Source organism: Muscardinus avellanarius (genome assembly GCF_963383645.1).
Source record: "Muscardinus avellanarius genome assembly, chromosome: X".
Lineage (NCBI taxonomy): Eukaryota > Metazoa > Chordata > Mammalia > Rodentia > Gliridae > Muscardinus > Muscardinus avellanarius.
This window is the reverse complement of record NC_137792.1, coordinates 46129884-46154735: the sequence shown is the minus strand read 5'-3', so window position 1 is coordinate 46154735 and position 24852 is coordinate 46129884. Positions and strand designations below refer to the sequence as shown.

The following is a 24852-nucleotide window of genomic DNA, read 5'->3' as shown; positions in this document are numbered from 1 at the left end:
CAAGTACTAAGATTACAGATGTGTGCCCACCATACCCAGCCTTACACAACACATTTTTAAAAGCACTGCCTTAATATACACACACCATCATCCTTCTCTGCCTACAACTATTCTGTGGAAGCTATGAGTTGATGCATGGTATTGCAATATATGGTATCTACGGTGTGTCTGTATAGTTAACTTATAACGTATGTACTGTGCTAAACTGCAGAAAAGAATTAGTATAACCTCAGACTGCCATCTTTAAAAAGGCCTGCTTGCAAAGTTGTCCCTCGGCTAGTGTGTGGGAACTTGGTTTCCCTCTCTTCCCTAAACTGGTAAGTAGTTCTCTGAGTTTGGTGGAACAAGTAATGTGACAGATGCCGAACCCCTGTTTTCCTTTGGAGGGTCTGGAATTTTGGTCTGTGCCTCTGTGATCAACGCCTAATATAAACTTTAAGCACTGGATCTCCTAATGGGATTCTCTGGGCAGAAACTTGTATACAATGTTGCTGCATTTTTTTATTCTGGAGAAAGGAGCATGCTCGTGTTGGCCCCCTCACAATAGAGAAAGAACATACTGAAGCCTATGGATCAATTTCTCTGGGCTTTTGTCTTTTCCCATAATATTTTGTATCCTTTCATTTTACTAAATCTTAGCTGTGGATATAACTATACATTGAGGCCTGTGAGACCTTCCAGTAGATCACAGAATATGTGTGTAGTCTTGGGGGTGCTGAAAAGCAATCATGTCACATCCACTGAACTCTATAAGGTGGGTAGATATCAGCAATTTGCCTCTTAGAGACTAAGGTAAAGAGTTTGAGGTTACTGATATAAAGCAACTTCCCTAGGATCTTAGTTAATAAATGAGGAAATCCAAATCTACCTGACTCCAAAGACTTGACTCTTAATTATTGTACTCCATTACTTCTTAATGCTATAAGTTGAGTTTACAGTAAGAACCAAGTTATGGAACCAGCTTAGGTGTCCATCGACAGATCAATGGGTAAAGAAAATGTGGTATATACATACAATGGAGTTTTACCAAGCCATAAAGAATGAAATTTTGTCCTTTGCAGGAAAGTAGATTGAACTGGAGAGCATCATACTAACTGAAATAAGCCTGACTCAAAAAAGTCAAGGGTTGTATGGATGTTTTTTCTCATATGTAGGAGCTAGAGAGAGAAAAGGGAAAAAAATAGGATCTTATTAAACAGGAGGCCAGTAGTTTAGAGGAAAGGGATCAGGGAAGGGCACAGGGAGGTACTAAGGAATGAATTATGCTATGTGCATATATGAATATGCTACAGTTAAAACTACTATACTATATTATTATGCACCAATAAAAAATTAAAATTGTGTCTGCAGTGAGTTGGGAAAAGTGAATGGGCAATGATCAAGGGGGATAGTGTTCTGAGAATGTTTATGTAGGACATAGGATTTGAGTTGATCTTGAAAGATAAATGGGCAGGGTTAAAATTAAGTGATGGCGCATGCTTGTAATCCCCGCGCTTGGGAGGCGGAGACAGGAGGATCGCACAGGTTCGAAGGCAGCCTCACTGGCTTAAGAGACCCTGTTTCCAAATTTAATAAATATAAAAAAAATAGGTCTGGGAGTGTAGCCTGGAGGTAGAAGGGTTTCCAGGAACCCCAGTACCACCAAAAAAATAATAAAAAATAAAAAAAACCACTAAAAAATAGGGCTGGGGGTATAGCTCAGATGGACAATGCCCCTGGGGTCCATCCCCAGTACTGCAAAAAAAAAAGTTAAGTGGAGTGGAACTAGGTATAGTGGTACACACCTGTGATCCTAGTATTTGGGAGGCTCAAGTAGGAGGATTACAGGTTCAAGACCAGCTTCAGCAACTTAGTGAGACTAGCTTCAGCAACTTAGTGAGACTATTTGAAAATAAAAAAGGGTTGGGGTGTAACTTGGAAGTAGAGTGCCCCTGGGTTCAAGGCCCAGTACCCTCCCCCCAGAAATTAACTGGAGTGGGAAAAGTATTGTCGATAGGTAAAATTGTATGCTATTAAGGTATGCAAATGGAAAATTGCAAGATTTAGTTGGATGAAAGACCATGTAAGAGTTGCATGTGATGGAGAGTTTATACTAGATAGGGATTGTTCCAAAATTTTTACCAGGTAAACTTTTGACACCTGCCACAGCTTGATTTTTTTTTTTTTAGTTTTTGATGATAGGATAATGTGTCTGAACTAACACATGATTATATGTTTAAGCTTAATAAATGAGGGATGTTTATTTAAGGATAATAAGTAAGCTAATGTATTCATTCTACAAAGGCAACCATGGTTTCCAGATGAGCAACAAAGAACTATAGTCATTGTGGGGTGTGTGTGTGTGTGTGTGTGTGTGTGTGTGTGTGTGTGTTTTACTGGTAATGGAATCCAGGGGCATTCTACCTCTAAGGTACATACAACCCCAGTCCTATTTTTTTTTTATTCTTTATTCTATTTTTTTTTTTTTTGCAGGTCTGGGGGTGGAACCCAGGGGCATTCGACCTTCGAGCTACACCTCCTGCCCTATTTTTTATTCTTTATTTTGAAACCGGGTCTCACTGAGTTGCAGAGGGCCTCACTAAGTAGCTGAGGCTGTCCGCAAAACCTGATCCTCCAATCTCAGCATCCCGAATGCTGGGATTACAAGCGTGCGCCACCTTGCCCAGCCTTATTCCTTATTTTGAAACCGGGTCTCACTGAGTTGAAAAAGCCCTCCCTAAATAGCTGAGGCTGTCCTTAAATCGCAGTCCTCCTGTTTCAGCGTCCCGAATGCTGGGATTAGAAGCATGCGCCACCATACACTGCTAATTGTGGGATTTTCTTTTTAGCACATGAGCCAAATGGCATAAACAATATTTGACTGACATTAATCTGGTGGTAGTATGACGAATATATAGGCTAGAACCATGAAGCAAGTTCATTCTCATTATTGTCATGCATGAAATGATTAGGAGCTTAGAGAATTGTGGGAATGAAAATAGTCAAGAGATGTAAGATGAACTGTCATGTTGTGATGGTGGGGATGGACTGGATGTATGTGTTTGTGGACGATACAAAGGATCTTTATCTGGGTGCTTTAGACAGAAATGTGGTGTCTTTAACAGAAATATGACCTATAGATGAAGGTGAGGAGCTGGAGGAAGAAAGAAAAAAATATGACATAGGTGAACTGTTATGCCAGAACAACGAAATGATAGGTTTGACTCTAGATGTGTCGAATTTTTTTTTTTTTTTTTTTTTTTTGTTTTTGCAGGTCTGGGGATGGAACCCGGGGGCATTAGACCTCCAAGCTACCCTCTCTGCCCTGTTTTTTTTTAATTCTTTTTATTTTGAAACTGGATCTTACTAAGTTGCGGAGGGCCTAAGTACCTGAGGCTGTTCACAAACTGCAAGAATTGGATGATTTATTGATATTCAGGTCAGAAAGCACATTTGAAGGTTGGAGGTGAGCTTGAAATTGAAATCCAGGTTTGAGATAAGAGAGAAACATTTGCAATGACACGATCATTGAAAGTATGTGAATATTGGCATCACCTTGGGGTTAAATAGAAAAAGTGCTCCAAGGACTGAACTCTATTTTATTTATTTTATCAATAAAAATGAATATTAAAGAGCATCTTTGGAGTTAATAAGTAATGTTGCTACCACATTTCACAAACCACATTTGCAGAGTGCTTATGTTTGCATTGTTTTGTTTTTATTTATTTTGTGGTATGGAGGTTGAACGCAGGAGGGTTCTACCTCCAAGCTATACCGCAAGCCCCATTTTATTTTTTTTTGTTTTGAAACAGGGTCTCACTAGATTGCCGTAAATCTTGCTACATTGCTGAGACTGTCCTTGAACCTGTTATCATTCTGTCTCAGCCTCCTAGGTACTAAGATCATAGGTATGTCATCATGCCCTGCTCAGAGTCATCCCAATCTATCTACTATCTATCTGTCTGTCATCTATTATGATACTGGGGATTGAACCCAAGGGCATTCTACTTGTGAGTACCCCCAGCCTTTTTTTTCTTGAAACAGAGTCTTGCTAAGTTGCTGAGGCTGGCCTCGAATTTTTTGATCCTCCTGCCTCAGCCTCCCAAGTACTAGGATCTGAGGTATGTCCCACCACACCAGGTTGCGTGCATTTATTTATTTATTTATTTATTTATTTATTTATTTTGTTATGGGGAATGAACCCAGGGCCATTCTGCCTTTGATCTACATCCCCAGCCCTATGTTATTTTTTTAAAGGGGGTCTATGTTGCAAAGGGCCTCACTATAAGTTGCTGAGCCTGGCCATGAACCTGCAATCCTCCTGTCTCAGCCTCCCAAGTTCTGAGATTACAAGTGTGCACCACCGTGCCTGGCTCAGTGTTTATTTTAATGTACATTGATCAAGTTCTTCATGTTTGAGTAAAGTAGCCTTTTATAGTACGATATGAATAGTAAAATCAATCAATGAATGTTCCTACCATATGTAAAGCATAGTTGGGTACCAGGTACCATTCAAGTAGCATTTTTCTTCTTTCATGATAACAATTCTTAGTAACTTTGGAGTGTGTGTGTGTGTGTGTGTGTGTGTGTGTGTGTGTAGATGTGTGTTGCTTTTACACTTGCTTTCTTAGGAGTGCTATTACCCCAACCCCTTTTTCATGTTAATATTTATTTTAGTTTGTTAATTAGTTTTTCCTCTATTTGGTGGTTGTTGTGGCCCTAGTGCAGGAGCCCTCACTGACTGCCAACTTAGTGTTCAAGACAACTTGTCCCACTAGAGTTCTGTGCAAGAAGACACCTGATAGCGTGCTTTCCCTTAGTACAGAAATGTTCGTAAGTACCTGGAGAAGCTAATGCCAATTCACCATGCAATTTGTACAATAAATTATAAACCTGGAAAAAAATAAATGTTCTTAAATGAATTCACATTTGGACCTACCTCTTCAAGAATTTTTTGGAATATAGGGAAGGAGTACAAATATGTTTCTAAGAGAAGCTAGGTAGGCAAACTACCAATACTAATATATATGTATATGTTTCTGGCTATCTTTATTTTATTTTTGTGATGCCGGGGATTGAACCCAGGGGCATTCTCTCTCTGAACTACACCCTAGCCCTATTTTATTTGAAAACAGGGTCTCACTAAGATTGGGAGGGACTCGCTAAATTGCTGAAGCTGGCCTTTAGCATGCAATCTTCCTGTGTCAGCCTCCCAAGCACTGGCATTACAGGCATAAGCCATCATACCCAACTTTTCTTTTTAATCCTGTCTGCTGATATTCTTCCAGGGTTAGAACACAGTCTACAAGAGGCTTCAACTCAGAAGTATTCCTCAACTTTCTTGTGTATTTTGTTTTGTTTTGGAAGCATAATGAGGATAGAACCCAGGGCCATTCTACCTCTGCCTTATACCCTCTGCCCTGTTTTTTATTTTTCATTTTAAAACAGGGTCTCACAGCCGGGTGTGGTGGCACACACTTCTAATCCCAGTACTTGGGAGGCTGAGACAGGAGGATCGAACAGGTTCAGAGCCAGCCTCAGCTACGTAGGTTCTCAGCAACTTAGTGAGACCCTGTTTCCAAATAAAACATAAAATAGGTCTGGGAGTGTAGACCAGAGGTAGAAGGCCACTGGGTTCCATCCCCAGTGCCACAAAAATAAATAAATAAAACAGGGTCTCACTAAGTTGCTGAGGGCCTTGCTAAGCTACTGAGGCTGTCATCGAACCTGAAATCCCCCTATCTCTGCCTCCCAAATACTGAGATTACAAACATGCTTCACCATGCCCAGCTTGTTGTTTTGTTTGTTCCCTCACTGGATTTGGCAGAGAATTATCTGAATGTGAATAGGGATAATAAGAAAAAACAATATTTTGTTATAATCCGACTTGTGTACCTCAAGATTTTAAGTCTTAGAAAAATAGGATTTCCAGCAGGTTTAGTATATCATTTTGATACAGCATAATTGCCTCAAACTAGTAAACTTTATTGTTATAAAACACTTGCATATGTGACTATTCTTTTTTTTTTTTTTTTTTTTTTTTTTGCGGTACTGGGGATGGAACCGAGGAGCATTCTATCTCTGAGCTACATCCCCAGCCCTATTTTTTGTCTATATATAATTTTTTTGGTGGTACTAGGGGTGGAACCCAGGGGATTTTCTATCTCTAGGCTATACTTTCAGACCTATTTTATACTTTATTTGGAAACAGGGTCCCACTAAGTTGCTGAGAGCCTCACTAAGTAGCTGAGGCTGGCTTTGAACCTGTGTGATTCTCCTGTCTCAGCCTCCCAAGCGGTGGGATTACAAGCGTGCACCAACACTTCCCGGCTTAGTCTTCTTATTTTTGAAACAGGGTCTCACTGAGTTGTGAAGGGCCTTGCTAAGTAGCTGAGGCTGTCCAAGAACCACTATCCTCTGGTCTCTGCCTCCTGAATGCTGGAATTACAATTGTGCACCACCAGGACTGGTTTCATATGTGACTCTTCTAATTCGTTAAATTTTTCTTAAGCAACTTTCATTCACATATTTCTATTTAATATTTGATCCCATTGAATCTAAGCTTTCAGTATTGCAGGATTCATAGAGCATCACAGACTATGCATAAGTAATCATTCCTTATTAGGCAGTTTCCTCACTCATTTCCAGTTTATTACATAGTGTTATACCCAGTTCCTTCGTCCTGGAGAGACCACCAAGGAGCTGAATCCTTATGTAAAAGCAGAAGAGTCTTTATTCAAGCGTAAGCTTAGGTGCCCAACATAAACAGACACAGCAGTTCAGTACGGGAACCCTGAGCACATTTTAGCCTCTGTTTTTATACCTTTTTAGACAAAAAACCTCTGTTGATTGGGCAGTTCTCATGACTTTTGCCATGATTGGTGCAATACCACCCCTGGCTTATATTTTGCATTTTCTGTATCTTTTTCATGATTTAAAAAAAGGAGCCATAACAAATGTACAGGAAATGGTGACATGCTTGTTTAATAAAATCACTGGAAATGTCATGTGCTTACATTTAACTATCATACTTTTCTTTTTTTGGTACTGGGGATTTAACCCTGGGGCATGATAACTCTGAACTATACCCTAACCCAATTTTTTATTTTGAAACAGGATCTTGCTAGCAGGCTGGCCTCAAACCTCTGATTCAACTGTCTCGGCTTCACAAGTACTGGAATTATAAGCATGTGCTACCATGTCTTGACTTTGTACTTAAAAAAATGATACTGGGGATTGAATTCAGGGCCATCCTACCTCTGAGCTACACCCCCAGCCCTATTTTATTCTTTATTTGGAAACAGGGTCTCAGTAAGTTGTGGAAGGCCTCATTAAGTTGCTGAGGTAGCTGTGAACCTATGATCCTCCTGTCTCAGACTCCCAAGTACTGGGATTACAAGTGTGTACCACCTTGCCCGGCTTTTATACTACTAAAAGTAGATTTTAGACTGATCCATAAGTTGTTGTCTTGGAAATAAAAGGAATTGGAACCCTATCCATCATTTCTATGAGAATGGTCAAGCATGAATGAAAACACTGAATTGTAATGACTTAGTGTGATGTTGACGTTAGAGAACTGCACCAATGGAGTTGTCTGTAATTGGTTTCTTTACTTATGTAACATCTTATGCTCCAGAACTGATGAGACTCATTAAACCATCTGTGTCAGAGTGCCTGTGGTTCTAGGTACATATTCTTTTTTTAACTTTTAACCAGAAACAAACAAATATTGGTAAATATAACATGCAATTCTAGTTTTCTGCAGGTTGTTGAAAGTCAGTATGGCATTTTGAAAAGATAGTCCTTGCCAAGGCTCTAGCATTCCAGGCATGTCTTTGCTGAGACTGGTTACAAGAGCTCAGACATGTCAATTTACTTTTTCTGAGCCCAGTTTCCCCATTATAAAACAATTTGTCTATACCTATAAGGTTCAATTTTTAACATTCTATGATCCTCTTCTTCCTCGCCTTCCTTTTGGAGAATGGGGATTGAAACTTGAGCCTTGAACATGCTAATCAAGTGGTCTCCTGCTGAGCTACACCCCCAAACCTGTGATTTTTATTTATTTATTTATTTACTTTTTGGTGGTGGTGGGGGTTGAACCAAAGGACATTCTGCCACAGAGCTACACCCCAGCCTGTTTTTGTTTTTATTTTTTATTTTAAACAGGGTCTCACTCAGTTGCTGAGGATGGTTTTGAACCTCTGATCTGCTTGGCTCCTGCAGTTCTTTTTAACTCCTCTAAGTATCCACCTGAGGAAGCTGATAAAAAGATTAAAGTTCATACTAATCTTTTGGACATTCTGTTTATTATGTTGACTTACACTCAAGGTAATTTACACTCAAGGTAATAATTTAATATACCACCCAAACAAGAAACCTTTGGGAATAGAAGGGAGATCTGTTAGTAATTACTGAAGCACAAGAGCTTTAAATCAGGACTGTCCCAGGTAAACTAGAATGTCTGGTCACTCTATTCTGTGCCTTGTGTGTGGTTCTGTTAATTGCATTGTGGGCCAAAGGAGAATTCTCTATTTATCAGTTGTAATTCCTCTTCACTCTTTCCCTGTTTTTTTCCTTATAGATCCACTGTACATAGAGAGTAATACAACATCATGCCAACAATCTCCAGCCAGTAAAAAGGGGATGTTCACAGATGATTTACACAAGCTGGTGGATGACTGGACAAAAGAAACTGTAGGAAATTCTCTTATTAAGCCAAGTTTAAACCAACTTAAACAGAGTCAACAAAAATTAGAGACAGAAAACTGGAACAAGGTATATGAAGTAAGTTTTTCATACCAAATACTCTATAAGAACTAACCCATGAAAATGGATGTTCTTAGGATAATGGTTACAGTTACTATGAGAAGGTGGTATGACTCTAAAACATAGACTCTTTTATCCTTATCTATATTCTGGGTGTCTTTGAGCAAATTATCTTTTAGACCAAGGATCAGCAAACTTTCCAGTAAGGGCTAGTTAGTAAGTAGTTTAGGCTTCCCAATACCACGTGGCTATAGCTGTTCAAGTCTGTTGTAGTGCAAAAGCAGCCGTAGACAATATGGAAGCATCTAGGCATAGCTTTGTTCCATTAAAATGTGATTTTTGAGAATAGCTGGCAGGCCATTTTTTTCTGACCCTCATTTTAGACTAATTTACCTAACAAAACATTACTCACTCAAGTAGAAAGCATCTAGAGTGAGGGTTAATCTGGTGGTGGTGCAAGAAGACTTTGGGTTTTTAGGGAAATTATCTATCTATCTATCTATCTATCTATCTATATGAGAGAGACATGCAACATAGGACGATAGATGTGTGTATATGTGTGTGTGTATTATTTTGGTACCAGAGATTAAACCCAGGGGCATTCTACCTCTGAGCTATACTCCCAGCCTCATTTTATATTTTAGTTTGAAACAGGGTCCATAAAGTTGCTGAGGACTTCACTAAATTGCTAAGGCTGGCCTTGAACCTGTGATTCCCATGTCTTAGCCTCCCAAATATTGGTATTACAAGCATAAGCCACGTTGTCAAGCTGCATGTCAATATTCTTAAAACCAATAAGTTAGTCACCTTCATTTCGTATGAGAAGTATTCAAAAGATATTTAAGTTAGCCAGGCATGGTGGCACATGCTTATAATCCTAACACTTGGGAAGCTGAAACAGGAGAACACAGATTTGCAACCAACCACAGCAATTTAGTGAGACCTTTTTCAAACTAAAAGATAAAATAGAGCTGAGGGTGTAGCTCAGAGGTAGAATGCTCCTGGATTCAACCCCCAGTACCACACATTAGAAAAGATATTTATGTTAGAATATTACAGGAGATATATTGAGTTTATGGAAGAGATGTCCAATGGCCTTAGTCAAGTGAACATGCAATTAAAATGTAGAAATATGTGAGCATGGTCGTGCACACTTTTAATCCCAGTGCTTGGGAGGCTGAGACAGGAGGATCGCGTGGGTTCGAAGCCAGCCTCAGCTACTTAGTGAGGCTCTCAGCAACTTAGTGAGACCCTGTTTCCAAATAAAGTATAAAATAGGTCTGGGAGTGTAGCCCGGAGGTAGAAAAGCCCCTGAGTTCCACCCTCAGTACCACACACAAAAATTGTGTGTGTGTGTGTGTGTGTGTGTGTGTGTATGTGTGTGTAAATATTTCCACAGTACATGCTAATATGGGGAAAAGGCAGTACTATAGAACAGCATATGTAGTATAATTTGTGCAAACCCACATACATCCAATATAGGTTCATATGCATAGAAAATTATGAAAACATATTGGGTGATAGAATTTGAGCCTTTACATTACACTTTTTTGTGTTTGAATTTTTAAAGTAACATTTTTACTTTCAAAACAAACCTGTTAAAATGTGAATTGAGGCTTAGAATCTGAGCCCTAATAATTGAAAGAAATCTGTGTGTGTCTGGGTTGCTTGTGTACATGTATGTTATACATAGACATTGAACATAGTTTGGTAAAGAAAATATGAAAATACATTTTTTGTTAATATCAAATAAAATTTTTCAAATCCTAGATTTCCCAAACTGGGAAGCAGTGTATCTGCTTGGGGCCTCTGCATTTAACTTATTCCTGGCACTGATTGGTACGCAAATAGCGTCACCACTGTAAAAATTTGGAAGCATTTAGAAGCAAATCTCAAGACATGAATGCATTTGTACTGCCAGTGAGAGACCCTCTGAGTACTATGTGAATGGGGCTTTTGTTGATTATTTGGATGGGGTTTTATTGCTGTATAAGGGAGGATGTTTGGAAGAAGGAAAGGGAGAAAATAATGCGTGAATAAAAGCAATAAATGTCTTTTACAGACTTGGGTTCCAATCTCCACTCAGTCGTTTACTAGCTATATGACTTTCGACAAGCAATTTGATCTCTTTTTGCCTCAGGTTTTATGTATTTTAAACAGAGCTAATACCTGCTTACTAATGCTGACATAACGTTGTATCTCTACAGGTGTTATATGTGATAACTTTTTGTATTTTTAAGTTCAGCTGATTTTATATTTGTATAGAGAGCCCATCCCACTAACTAGTTCCTACATGTTACTGTTCTATAGCCTTACTCAGTTTTGTATGCACAACAATAATGTGACCTTCACTATAGACCAAACCCTCTACTAGGCACAGGTTTGCTGAGTTAAAATAAGTATAGTCCCAATGGAGGCAGGCATGGTGATGTGCATCTTTGTAATCCCAGTACTTAGGAGGCTGAGACAGGAGGATAACAGGTTTGCAACCAGCCATAACAACTTAATGAGACCCTCAGCAACCTAGGGAGACCCTGTTTTAAAATAGAAAATAAAATAGGGCTGGTGGTATAATTCAGAGGTAGAATAACCTGGGTTCAGTCTCCAGCACCAAAAAAAGTATAATCCTAATGCAAACTGTGATGCACTTGTGTAACCTCAGTCTGCTGGAGGCTGGTTCAAAATAAAAAATAAAAAATGGCTGAGGGTGTACCTCAGAGGTAGACTGCCCTGGGTTCAATTACCAGTGCCAAAAAACCCCACCTAATCTCTATCCTTCTAAATATAGACTCTAGTGGTATAGGTAGACATTAAAAAGGCTTGCATAAATAAATATACAATTGAAACTAAAATAAAAACTATAAAAGAAGCCAAGTATGGTGGTGCATACCTGTAATCCCAGTATTTGGGAGGCTGAGACAGGAGAATCACAGATTTAAAGCCAGCCTCAGCCTCAGCAACTTAGGGAGGCCCTCCACGATTTATTGAGACCCTATTTCCAAGTAAAAAATAAAATAGAGCCTGGCATGGTGGTACACGCTTGTAATTCCAGCATTCAGGAGGCAGAAACCGAAGGATCATGGTTCGTGGACAGCCTCAGCTACTTAGTGAGGCCTGACTCAGTGAGACCCTTTTTCAAAAAATAAAAGACTAAAAAATAGGGCTGGGGGTGTAGCTCAGAGGTAGAATACCCCTGGGTTCCATCCCCAGTACCGCAAAAATAAAGAAAAAGAAAGTTAAAATTGGGCTGAAATCTGAAGAAGATAGGATTTCGGAATAGAGAGGGGAGAGTATGATTCCAGGCAGAAAGCACAGCATATGTAGAAGCCTGCGTGTAGAGAGCATGAGGAAGAGAAACAAGGTCAGTGTGGCCAAAGTGATACAAGCAAGGGGCTGCGTACAGTGAATCTTAAGGTACAGACATGGTTTATTTGTTTGTTTGCAGTACTGGGGACGGAACCCAGGGCATTCTACCTCCGAGCTACACCCCCAACCGTAGTTTTTATTCTTTATTTTGAAACAGAGTCTTACTGAGTTGTGGAGGGTCTCACTGAGTTGCCATCCTTCTGTCTCAGCCTCCCAAGTAAGGAGATTAAAAGCGTGCACCATCACACCCATTGTTTTATTCTTAAAGATCACTCTGGCGGAAGCTAAAAGACAGGACTTGGGGCATTCCGAGGTGATATTGGCTAGTCACAGTAGTAACTAATAGTCGTCCCAGATAGGGGAAAGTTGAGAAATGAACAGATTCCAAGAAGTGTTTCAGAGATAATGGACCAGATTCCTGATGAATGGCTATAAAGCAGAGGGGAGATATGAAGGCTAGGTTTCTACCTCATATAACTGGTTACCATCCCAGGGCACCAATCACTGAGATGCGACACATGATTAGACAGTATCTTTGGCAGGGGGACATTGCAAGTTTGTTTTAGGCATTTGAGTTGGAGATGCTTTTAAAAATATTCAGAAAGTGTTTTATAACCTAATTCATCTTGTTTAAAAATAATTGTTTATAAGATAGTAATACAGAATTTTTTGTGGTACTGGGGATGGAACCCAAAAGCATTGTACCTCAGAGGTACACCCTAAACCTATTTTATTTTATGTTTTTATATTTATTTATTTATTTTTGTGGTACTGGGGGTAGAACCCAGGGGCTTTTCTACCTCTGGGCTATACTCCCAGACCTATTTTTATACTTTATTTGGAAACAGGGTCTCACTAAGTAGCTGAGGCTGGCTTCGAACCTGTGCGATCCTCCTGTCTTAGCCTCCCAAGCTGGAGGTATCAGACTACCCCTGGGTTCCATCCTCAGTATTGAAAAAAAATGTGATCATACTATATGTACTATTTTGAATCAAATATTAAATTTATTATTTTTTGTAGGTCTGGGGATGGAACCCAGGGGCATTCAACCCCCAAGCTATACCCCCTGCCCTATTTTTTATTATTTATTTTGAAACAGGGTCTCACTAAGTTGCTAAGGGCCTCACTTATTAGCTGAGGCTGTCTGCAAACTTCAGTCCTCCTGTCTCAGCCTCCTGAATGCTGGGATTACAAGCGTGCACCACCACCCCCAGCCAAATATTAAATTTAATTTTACTTTTTTTGTGGTGCTGGGGTTGAATCCAGGGACATTCTACCTCCAAGTTACATTTCTAGACCTATTTTTATTCTTTATTTTGAAATAGGGTCTCACTAAGTTGTGGAGGGCCTAAGTAGCTGAGTCTGGCTGTGAACTTAGGATCCTCCTGTCTCAGCCTCCCAAGTACTGGGATTTCAGGTGGTTCACCACCACATCCAGCTTTAATTTTACTTTAATGGAAAGAAAATACTAATATGAAGAAGGGATGGCTGAATTTTTTTTTTTTTTTTGCGGTTCTGGGGATGGAACCCAGGGGCTTCGACCTCCGAGCTATACCCCCTGCCCTATTTTTTATTCCTTATTTTGAAGCAGGGTCTCACTAAGTTGTGGAGGGCCTCACTAAGTTGCTGAGGCTGTCCGCGAACCACGATCCTCCAGTATCAGCCTCTCAAATGATGGGATTACAGTGTGCGCCACCATGCCCGGCTGAGATGACTGAACCTTAAATAAATGTTTTTGGGGTTTTTTTTTTGGTTTTTTTTTGTTTTTTGTTTTTTTGTTTTACAGAACTAGAGATTGAATTCAGGCGCATTGTACCTCTGAGCTATACCTCTAGCCCTCTTTTTTATTCTTTATTTTGAATCAGGGTCTCACTAAGTTGCAGAGGGCTTCACTAAGTAGCTGAGGCTGGCCACGATCCTCCTATCTCAGCCTTTCAATTACTGGGATTACAAGTATGTGCCACCATGCCTAGCTAATAATTTTTTTAATCTTAAGAGATACTGTCATTTTTGAGCCAGTCTTAAGTCAAAAATTTCTAACTAAAGTTTAGTATTAGATTGACAGTTCTGTTTAGAAGAACTAAATAACTGGGTGTGGTGGCATACTAGGGATGTTAACACAGAAAGATTGCATGTCTGATGCCAGCCTCAGCAACTTGGCGAAGCCCTCTGCAACATAGGAAGACCCTGTTTCAAAGCAAAAGAATAAAGTAAGGGTAGGGGTGTAGGTTGGAAGTAGAATGCCCCTTGGTTCCATCCCCAGTACCACAGAGAGAGAGGGGGGGGGAGGGAGGGAGAGAGAGAGAGAGAGAGAGAGGGAGGGAGGAAGGAAGGAGGCTAGAAGGAGGAGAGGAAGGACTAAATGTGAATTTATTATGGGCCTTATACTTAGAACTTTGTTCAAATCCCCACCTGACTGTTTGTTAGCTTGCTTAGTGCTGTCAGATAAGTTACCAGTTTCAAGCCTGTGTTTCCTCATGTGAAAATGCCTACCCTGCAAGGCAGGACAGTTATGGAAATTAACCAAAATAAGGTATACAAATGCACACGGAAAAGGTGCTCCCTTAATGTGTAGCCACTGCTAATAATAATGGGAGTAGTGAGCCCAAATGAGTGGATTGATAAAAGCGTATACCAAATAAACTGATGTTTTGTTTGTGTTTTTGTTTTTGTTAGAACACACCTTCTACTATGGGGTACACATCAACATGGATTTCTTCTCTGTCCCAAATCCGTGGAGCCGTCCCAACTTCCCTGCCGCAAGGACTGCCGCTCCCTTCCTTTCCTGGGCCACTGTCATCGTATGGAGTGCCCCATGTTTGTCAGTATAATGCTATGGGGGGCACGGGATATCCAGTACAGTGGGTCGGAATTTCAGGAACACAGCAGCAGCCTGTAGTCATTCCTACTCCATCTGGGGGACCGTTCCCACCAGGAATGAATTTGCAGGCCTTTCCAGCTCCACCAGTGCAGAATCCAGCTGCAGTCCCTCCCGGTCCTAAATGAAACAGAGTAGCTGATGAAGAAAAGGGAGTTCTTTCAGAATTATTTTCAGGACACCTGAGATATTAAAGATTCTTCTTGGGTTCTGCCATATTGTCCCTCATTTGAGTTTACTTTCAATTCTATCTTTTGTTGTTCTAATGTGGTATTTGATATAGCTCATCCTTCTATAGAATGTGCAGTTTGCACATAGAACACTGCACACAGAAGCGTTTTTTCACTTCAAATCCTATCCTCTTTGATACTTGATTTTTAAAAAAAAAAACAACTACCGTTCAGAATGCTTTAACAAGCTCGGCCTGAGCATTACCATTTCCAGGACACTCTCCATGCATCGCCGAGAAGCCCCTATTTTTTACTGCTGCTGTCGGCAGCTGGATACTTTAAAATGTGTAAAAATTGCTTAGATTGATGACTTCCCCATGTGGATGATGTGAGACCCTCCAGTAGCCGCAGCCTTGTGGGATTCTTCATAGGTTGATCTTAGGTTTACCCTTCACAGGAGGCAGGGTACTCGCTGCAGGAAACGTTTTGGTATGTAACATTAGAATAACTGTCAAGCAGTACAGAAATCGAGCCCTTTTTAATGTGATTTTCTTCCCGTCGTCACAGCAGGAGGAGTGGAGCCTTGTTTGAAGTGAGGCGGAGGGAAAGGAAAAAAACAGAACTGTAACAGTTCCTTGATTCTACAGATACTCTAGCTGCTCTAGGGTTTCCGTAATAACCCACAGCAGCTGTCTCTTTGTTTCTCATGTGCGCACTACATTGGTTTGGGGCATCTGAGAGGGTTTGATTTGCGTTCTTCTGCAAGGAATTTATCGCAGCTGATAGGAATCTCATTGGGGGGAGTCTTCGGATTCCTCACAAAGGGGATTCAAGTCCCACCTCTATCAATCCATTCTTCTCAAGTGAAATGTACTTGACACAGTAGGTTTTGTAGGTTTTGAAACTTACACATGAAACACTGGCTTTACAGGGTTCGAAGAGACGTGGGGGTATATACTGTCCTGCAGTGAGATAGTAGACCCTAGGAAGATACTATTTAAGTTGCCCTTAGCTTTTTCAGATTACCATTTTTATTTGTTATAATTTCTTATTAGTATCTGTAGCATCTTAGATGATTTTAGAACTTAGATGGTTTGGCAGCCTCTTTAGAATCCAAGAGAGATCACTGTCAAGTTGCACTTTACTGGGTTTTATCCAGTTTTAGGAGGAAGGGTTTTTAAGAAGGTTAACTATAGTAATCTTAAAGGCTGGCCACAGGTTTACCTAATGCTCAGTCTGTGAGCCCCAAGTAGAATTCTTAAATGGTATTTATCAGCTAATACAAGTCTACATGCTCAAACTACTTACCTTCTGCTCTGAAGATTTCAAGGTCATTTTAGTACATGTTTACCTAATTAGGAGTTTCGTCTACCGGTAAACATTCCAAATTGTCACTCAACCTATCTGTTAACAATTTTTTCTCCATTTTCCTCTAAAAAATGTACCCCATGGGCTTGCCAGATGAGGAAAACTTAATGGGTGTATGTTGTTTTCTTCTGCTTCTTCTTTTTTTTTTTTTTGCACAGTCTACTTTGTGACATTCAGCACCCCTTTTCAAAAGATGTGTCTTATATTGTTTACTTGAGGATCACACCCACCATCACAAAACTTCTGTCACTGTTACTTAGGGCATCTGGGGCAGCATTTTAAGAATCACTGTTGGTAAGAGCCAGAGTTTCTTTTCGCGAAACTTCCTCTTTTTGGATTGACTCTTTCCAAATCTTATGTACAGATTCTTCAGATTTTCTCTACAGTATTGGTTTACAAGTGGAAGTGATTTTAGAACATTGGTGTAATGCTAATGTTTGCATTGCAGTGTTTTCCACATGTACGAGAAATGTTCCTAAAGGCATCATTTGTTTAAACCATGTGTGTTTCGTTTTAAGAGTTGGCTTTTTGTAATTACATTGAGACATACATCCTAGAAAGTGAAAAATACTACAGGTTTTCAGACCTCTTCTTCTCTAGTTCTCTTTTTATACAGCGTACCCCAGAATGACAAAAGCTTCATGGAAGACCTGTACAATTACGTTTCCTACTGGCTGCTCCACGTCATGTGTCCCGCATTCTGTCACCACCTCTGTCTTATGTATAATTCATCATTCTCGTTTGCCTGCAGACTTTTGCAGTGCCTTGTAATATTTAGAATCTTTTCAGGTTTTTGCTGGAAAGAAAAGTAGTCTTCTAAAGTTGGAAGATGGTGAACAGTGTGCTGCTGTCTTCATGCCAACTACAGTAGCTGGCCTCACATATATGTTATGTATACATTATGTATATGTAACGTGCGTGTACATTTAAAACTATAGAAAAAAAGCGAGTTTGTGCAGAAATGAAGAAAAAATGTTGTTCACATTGCTGTGGGGTTTTATTTACTTTTTCCCATCACTGAAATGTTTGATCGGGAGTATAGTCACTTTGACTGTAAATATTGGCTAGTTTTCTATTTAGGGGTTTTGCATTATTTCCTAATTTTGCTAAGTCATACACTAGTGCTGTTTTCATCCTTGCCTGAGGTACTTTTCCTTCCTAGAAATAATTCACCCCTGAGGTAAAGCTCAGACATTCTCTTCTTACTTAACAAAGAGCCTCCTATGTAAAAAGGCCTTCTACTCCTTCCCAAAAGATACACAACCCTATCCTTTTTATTTTCTTTCTTTTAGAAGAGAAAAAGGTTATGCTTCACCATCGTGCTTGTCAGGTTGATTTGGGGGTAGTCTTTCTGTGCAGCCACCATGTTTACTTCTCCAAGTGCAACTCTAATGAACAGTACTGTACCTCCATGTGTGGCAATGTGAGCGTCGCGTCATGAACTACCTGCTGCTACGTCTGTAACTTTGGGTGTGAGATCATAAGACTATGAAACCAGTATTGGTGTAAATCGAATGAAAATAACCCTATGTATATTTGTAGCAGTCTTGAATCTCTATTTAAGGTAATTTGCTGTAATATAACAAGTAACCATTCTGGTTTTCATCCCATCCATCCTTGCCAGTTTTCTACTAAGCATGAATTCTCATGGTTTGACAGCAAAATTATCTGTGAAAGTTTAAAAGGCACTTTTCCGCTGGGATTTTTGGGTTGAGTTTAGAGTGTTACGTACAGCCTGATGGGATGGTTCATCTTAGAACCCCAGATTTCATTCCAGTGCAGTCGCTTTTGTTTATCTACCTCGTTTTCAGTGCTGTTTTGGGTGCACAAGTAAATGCTGCCTGCGAAGCGTGCTTTTTTGCCTTGCTTCCCAGTATTCTTTCAGAGCATCAATCCGGCTTGCCTCTTTGCCACAGCACTGTGCGCTGGAGACGAGAGGGACCGCCACTCTGCCACCATGGCTGAGGGGGTTTGGGGTGGAGAGCCAAGAAATGAATCTAACTGGTGGCAACGTAGGATTTAGTCGTAGGAATTAGTTATAAAATAAATGGCTAAAATGTACCTAAACAAGACAGTACAGTGCCTGTAACTTTGCATTTTTTTTTTTAACTAGAGATGCATTTCTCGTCTCTGTGCCTAAAGGGCTATGGGTTGAAACTGCTTTAACTACCACGGTGAAATATTTGGCAAATCCTACAGCAACGCCCTGTCATTCCAAGTGTTGGCACGCTGCTGGGATCTGCAGTGATTTTTGTTACTTTCAAATGGCAGAATGCATTTGCGTTGAATTCTCATTGGTGATGAGGGTTTTCTAGAACTGTTTCTCTATGTGCTAAAGTTTATGGAAGCATCAGCTTTCTACTTACTGTATTTTCTGAGTAATCAAAATGACGCATTCCCCTCTCCCCCTCAAACTCAGCAAATGTTTGTGCGCAGACGGCCCTCGCTTCACATGTTTACTGTGTTACACTACAGCATATTGAATATTAGTAAGTACTGGATTCCCATTGTCATGTATGAGTGCATTCCTCAGCTGTTTTTGCATCTGTTTGGGATTTCAGTTACTTCATCTTCTGTTTGGTTTAGAAACGTCAGCCATTTGAAGTGGCCTACAGGCCATTTTCTAGAATAGATTGTTTTTCCAATCCTTAGTTTATTTCCCTCTCTATGTTTAGAAGATTGACTAGAAGGGGATTAGGGTAGCAAAAGGCCTTTGATTTGGTAAATATAATTTCTAGGATTAAATATTTTTTAATGTTCCAGATTATAAAGTGGAAACACTCAAGGTCAAATCCTTTGAAGTGGAATTTGTATGAAATTTATATGGAGCCAAGTGCTTTCAAGTCACCCTGGAGATAGTTTTTTATATGAAGGATGAACACAAACGTTGGTCAGAGGCTTTGACAGCATGCTTAGACCTGGGATGATCACTAGGCTACATGAACATTATTTTCAACCAAGATAGCTGGGAGAGTGTACAAATAAACAGCTCCCATTCTGGAAAGTGGTCTTTTATTTTATTTTATTTAAAAAAAAAAGGTCAAAAAGGCGAAATGTCAAGCAAGAAGGGAAGAGAGAAACTGGGCTCTGAGAAAAAAAAAATGTGCCAGTGTACAGTAAACTCCCAAATGTGTGCTTGTCATCCTTCTAGTTCGTTGTTTCAGTTGAGTTTCTTTTCCACTTTAACTTACGGTTTGAGGTTGAGATTTGTGGTCCAGAACATACCCTCAGCAGATCCAGTGACTGATCGGAAAGTGCAGTTGTTCAAGGTCTGTCATGCTCAATCACTTAAAGCTCTAATTGTTTGATATGAACATTAAGCATGTAGACCTGGTGCAGCATGGGAGCCACTCAGGAAGTTTATGCAATTAATAAACTTTCATGCATAATTTACTATGAAGTATGCAGAATTGCTGCCACTTCTCTACACAACATTTAGCTGTCTGTGTGAACTCTCCTTTCTTAATTGGGGAATGTAGCATTATATAGAATGTTGTTCAACTTCATTTTAATCCTTTGGACATGAACTTCTTTGGGGGGTGAACCAAGTAATCTGCCTTTCAGCAGTTGTCTGGTTTTGGTTCTTTGAAACTGTGATTTTTATTTCATTTCTATCCAACCATTGTTAAGTATTTTGTTTTGTTTCCTGGAAATTTTGTTTTGAAACAGAAAATAAAGGCTATGTTCAATGAGTATGTTCTCTTATTAAAATGCTATTAACAGTCACTGCAATTAATTATCTGGCATAAATAGTTCTTTATTTAATGAATACAACTTAGGAAATGTAGTCCTGTCGATTATGCTGGCCTGGAGGTAAGAGGGGGCTGTCCAAACTGTGTGGTTTTTAAATTTATATTCCTACAAATTTCCATTTTTACTGCCTCTCCACACTTACCAATGAAACATAATTGTAACCTACCTAATATAGTTAAGCTTTTAACTGTGATATTTGGGAGGGGGCATTTTACCTTCAAGCTAAACTGCCATTTTTATTTTGGAACATGGTCTCACTAAGTTGCTGAGGCTGGCCTTGAACCTTCTTCCTGTCTCAGCCTCTCAAGTACTGGGATTACAAGCGTACACCACCAGGCCTAGCTAGTGTTGTGTTCTTTTAAATAAACAACCTTCTGTAAGTTTGACCTTTCTTCCTGTAGGCTGCCACAACACTATTGAACAACCTGTACAAAGAACTACTCTGTGGCCATGGCTGAAAACCGTGGTAGTCTTGTAGAAACCTAGACATTTTACATCCATAAAATAAGAATTCGAACTTTGAACTAGCCCTTTCTTTTTATGTTTTTCCTTTTCTTCCAAGGAAGGATATAGTAAATCTCTAGTCAAAGGCATGGTGACCTCTTGGTAGCAGAGCATATCCAGATGGTTGAGGTAACAGTGCCAGGCAGCCACATGCAATCGGGTGCTTTGCACAATTCCACACTGAATTGTTACTTGGGAAATCAAAGTGCTTTGGGAATATCCCTGATTCTATTATTCATTCCATTTCTTCCTTCTTTTGTTTTCTTTCTTTCTTAGAGACAGGGTCTGGGTATGTTGCTGGCCTTAAACTCCTGTTCATAAGGAATCCTCCTGCCTCAGCCACCCAATAACTGGAACTACAGGCATGTGTGACTGCCCCTGGCTCAGCCCTGATTCCAATTAGAGTTGGTACACAAATCTTTCTTTAGCCCAGCAGATATAGATTTTTATTCTAGTTTGTGAACTTGGGAAAATTTAAGTTTCTGCTTCCTCTTGACAACTGCCTTGGTGGGGTTGTTTTCAGAATGAGTGAATAAGCATATAAAGGGCTTAGCATTGTGCCTCTTCAGGAATAGGGTGTTCAAATTGTAGGACCACCTATTCAAGGAATCTTGTCGATCTTCAATTTAAAAGACAGGACAACAGGGACAAAACAACTCAATTATATTAGTCCGTTTTGTGTTGCTGTAACAAAATAATTGGCACCAGGAACTTTATAAACTATTTTGGAGGACAAAAGTAAAAGATTGGGCAGTGCCATTGCTTAGCCTCTGGTAAGCCCTCCTTCATAACCCAGCTGCATTCACAATATGGCAGAGAAATATAAAGGGAAATAGCTGGGTGCCGAAAGTCCTAAGTGTGGGGGGGTACCTTCGTTCTACAAGAGCACTTCCATGAAAGATGCATTAGTTACTTCAATGAGGTTAGTGCCCCCACCACCTAACTACTTTCTTCTGGGCCCCACCATTAAAAATTCTAGCACCTCCCAACACTGCCACACTGAGATCAAGCCTCTAGCATATGAAACATTGATAAACACACTGAAACCATATCCAAACCACAGCATTCCACCCCTGGCTCCCATGATTCATTCTTTTCCCACAGTGCACAAAAGCATTTACCTAGGCACAGTGGGACGTGCCTGTAGTCCCAGTACTTGGGAGAGACAGAAGGATGGCAGTTTCAAAGTCAGCCTCAGATATTTAGGCCTGGTTTCAAAATAAAAAAGGGAGGGCTGAGGGTATACCTCAGATAGAATGACTCTTGGTTCGATACCAAAAAAACTGGGCCTGAGGGTTTATTTCAGAGGTAGAACACTCCTGTGTTCAATCCCCAAGACAAAAAGTAAAATGCATTAATTCCACACAAACAGTCCCAAGTTTTAACTCATTCTAGAAGCAAGTCAAAAGTCCAACTCCAAGCTGGGCGTGGTGGCGCACCCTTGTAATCCCAGCACTTGGGAGGCTGAGACAGGAGGATCGCACAGGTTCAAAGCCAGCCTCAGCTACCAAGTGAAGCTCTCAGCAACTTAGTGAGACCCTGTTTCCAAATAAAAATATAAAAATAGGTCTGGGAGGATAGCCTGGAGGTAGAAAGTCCCTGGGTTCCACCCCCAGGACCACACACACACAAAAGTCCAACTCCAATGTCCCATCTCAGACTCGGGGCCAATTCCCAGCTGTCACCCTACAAAATCAAAAAAGTTATCTGAATGGAGGTATATAGATCAATAGTAGAGCACTTATCTAGTGAGCATGCCTGAGGCCCTTGGTAAGATCTCTAGCATACCTACAAACGCACACGCGCGCGTGCACACACACACACACACACACACACACACACACTACTTCTAAGGTACAATGGATGACAAATGTTTTTATCTATTCCAAAAGGAAGAAAGAAGTAGAGCAATGGGAACCCGGGTTGGTGGCACAGGCCTGTAATCCCAGTACTTGGGAAGCTGAGACAAGAGGCTAGCAGGTTGGAAACTAGCCTCAGCAACCTAGTGAGGTCCAGTTTTAAAAAAAAATTCTGAGGGTGCAACTTGAAGGTAAACTGTCCCTGGATTCAATCCCCAGCACCACAAAAAAGAGGGGAGGAAGAGAGGGGGACGAGGGAAGGAAGGAACACAGGGCCCCAAACAAGACTGAAACCCAGCAGTGTAACATTAAATCCTAACGCCCCATGATGTCCTGTGCACACTATGGCAGTCATACAGCTGACGCTTACAGCTTTCCTGCGTGGGCACAGCGTGCTGTAGGTGGCATTGAGTTCCTGGGGTCTCCAGAGGCGGTACCACTAGCACAGCTGTAGGAATCATTCTAGTGGGAGAATCAGTGGCAGCCCTGTTCCTGCACCGGGCTTTTGCCTGCTCCCTCTGGCTTTACTTTGAAGTTTCAGTGGAAGCCACCATGAGCCCACAACACTTGCTTTAACATCACATGGATGCCACTCAGCCACTTATTCCCATTGGAGCAGGGCACAGACCATACTTGGGGCCACTTGACCCATGGCTACAACGGCCACGGAGCACTTCACTAGAAAGCAGGTCGCGGGATGCCAAGGCAGCCCAGGGCAGCGAGCCTGCGGAGAGCACACTGGGCCTGCTTCCCAGAAACATTCTGTGCTTCTAGGCTGCTGCGCCTGGGAGGGGAAGGGCAGCCTCAGCAACTTATCACATGACCTTAAGGTGTGTGTGTGTGTGTGTGTAGTGCTGGGGATTGAACCCAGAGGCAGTCTACCTTCCATCTACACCCCAAACTCTATTGTTTGTTTGTTTGTTGTTTATTATTTGGAAACAGAGTCTGCTTAGTTACTGAGAGCCTCGCTAAATTGCTATGGCTGGCTTTGAACCTGTGATCTTTCTCTCAGGCTTCCAAGTACTGGGATTACAAGTGTGCTCCACCATGCCTGGCTTACCCAAAAGATTTCTGAAAAAAGAGAATTTTTTTTATTTACTTGTTTTGCACTGGGGATGGAACCCAGGGTTGCTCTATTTACAAGGTACAACCCAGCCCTTTTTATTCTGAAACAATTTCACTAAATTGCCTTCAGGCTAACCTTGAATCTACAGCCTCCTGTCTTAGCCTCTCTAGTACTGGGATTATAGGCATACATCGCTATGCTGGGCTCTGAAACATTGTATGTCTGTTGTAGATTGAACCCAGGGACATTCTACCTCCAAAATACATCCCAGCCCTATTTTTCTCTTTGAAACAGGGACTTGCTAGGTTCCTGACAGCTTCAGTAAATTGCTAAGTTTGGCTTCGAACCTTTGATCCTCCTGTCTCAGCCTTCCAAATACTTGGATTACAGGTGTGAGCCACCAACCCTGACTGAAACTTTTTTTTGTGTGGGTTTGGGGATGGAACCCAGGGGCATTCGACCTCTGAGCTACACCCCCTGCCTTATTTTTTATTCTTTATTTTGAAACCGGGTCTCACTGAGTTGCAGAGGGCCTCGCTAAGTACCTGAGGCTGTCCGCAAACCACGGTCCTCCTGTCTCTGCCTCCCAGGTACTGAAACTACAAGCATGTGCTACCACACCTGGCTTCTCTTTTTTTTTTTTTTTCATTTTTTGGATAGTATTCTCCCTGAATGCTATTCCCAAAAGATAACTATCATATTCTAGAGACGATATACATCTCAAAGGCACAGAGAATGAATGCATACCTTTTCTAAGAAAGAGTTTAGGGTATGTCAGGTGAGGTACAGAACACTCAAAATGAATGTCCAAACAACATAAAATTATAGTTCAGCTGGGTGTGGTGGCACGCACCTGCAATCCGAGTACTAGGAGGCTGAAACAAGAGGATTGCAGGTTCCAGGACAGTCTGAGACTTAGTGAGATCCTCAATAACTTAGCCAGACTCTGTTATTTATTTATTTATTTATTTATTTATTTATTTATTTATTTATTTTTGGTGGTACTGTGGGTGGAACACAGAAGATTTCTACCTCCAGGCTATACTTCCAGACCTATTTTATATTTTATTTGGAAACAGGGTCTCACTAAGTAGCAGAGGCTGGCTTCGAACCTGTGCGATCCTCCTGTCTCAGCCTCCC

At 40.7% G+C, this 24852-nt stretch overlaps 1 protein-coding gene across 3 annotated transcripts in view; it reads left to right on the top strand.

Annotated features, from left to right (window-relative positions):
- Positions 1–15120, top strand: part of WNK3 (WNK lysine deficient protein kinase 3) — a gene marked incomplete at both ends in the record, with an annotated part of 171323 nt that extends 156203 nt beyond the window's left edge. For all 3 annotated transcript variants that reach the window (XM_080719258.1, XM_080719257.1, XM_080719256.1), the window contains 2 exons: positions 8564–8766; positions 14791–15120. In XM_080719258.1, coding sequence (XP_080575384.1) covers positions 8564–8766; positions 14791–15120 — 533 coding nt within the window. The remainder of the gene's footprint in view (positions 1–8563; positions 8767–14790) is intronic.
- Between the last annotated feature and the right edge of the window lie 9732 nt (positions 15121–24852).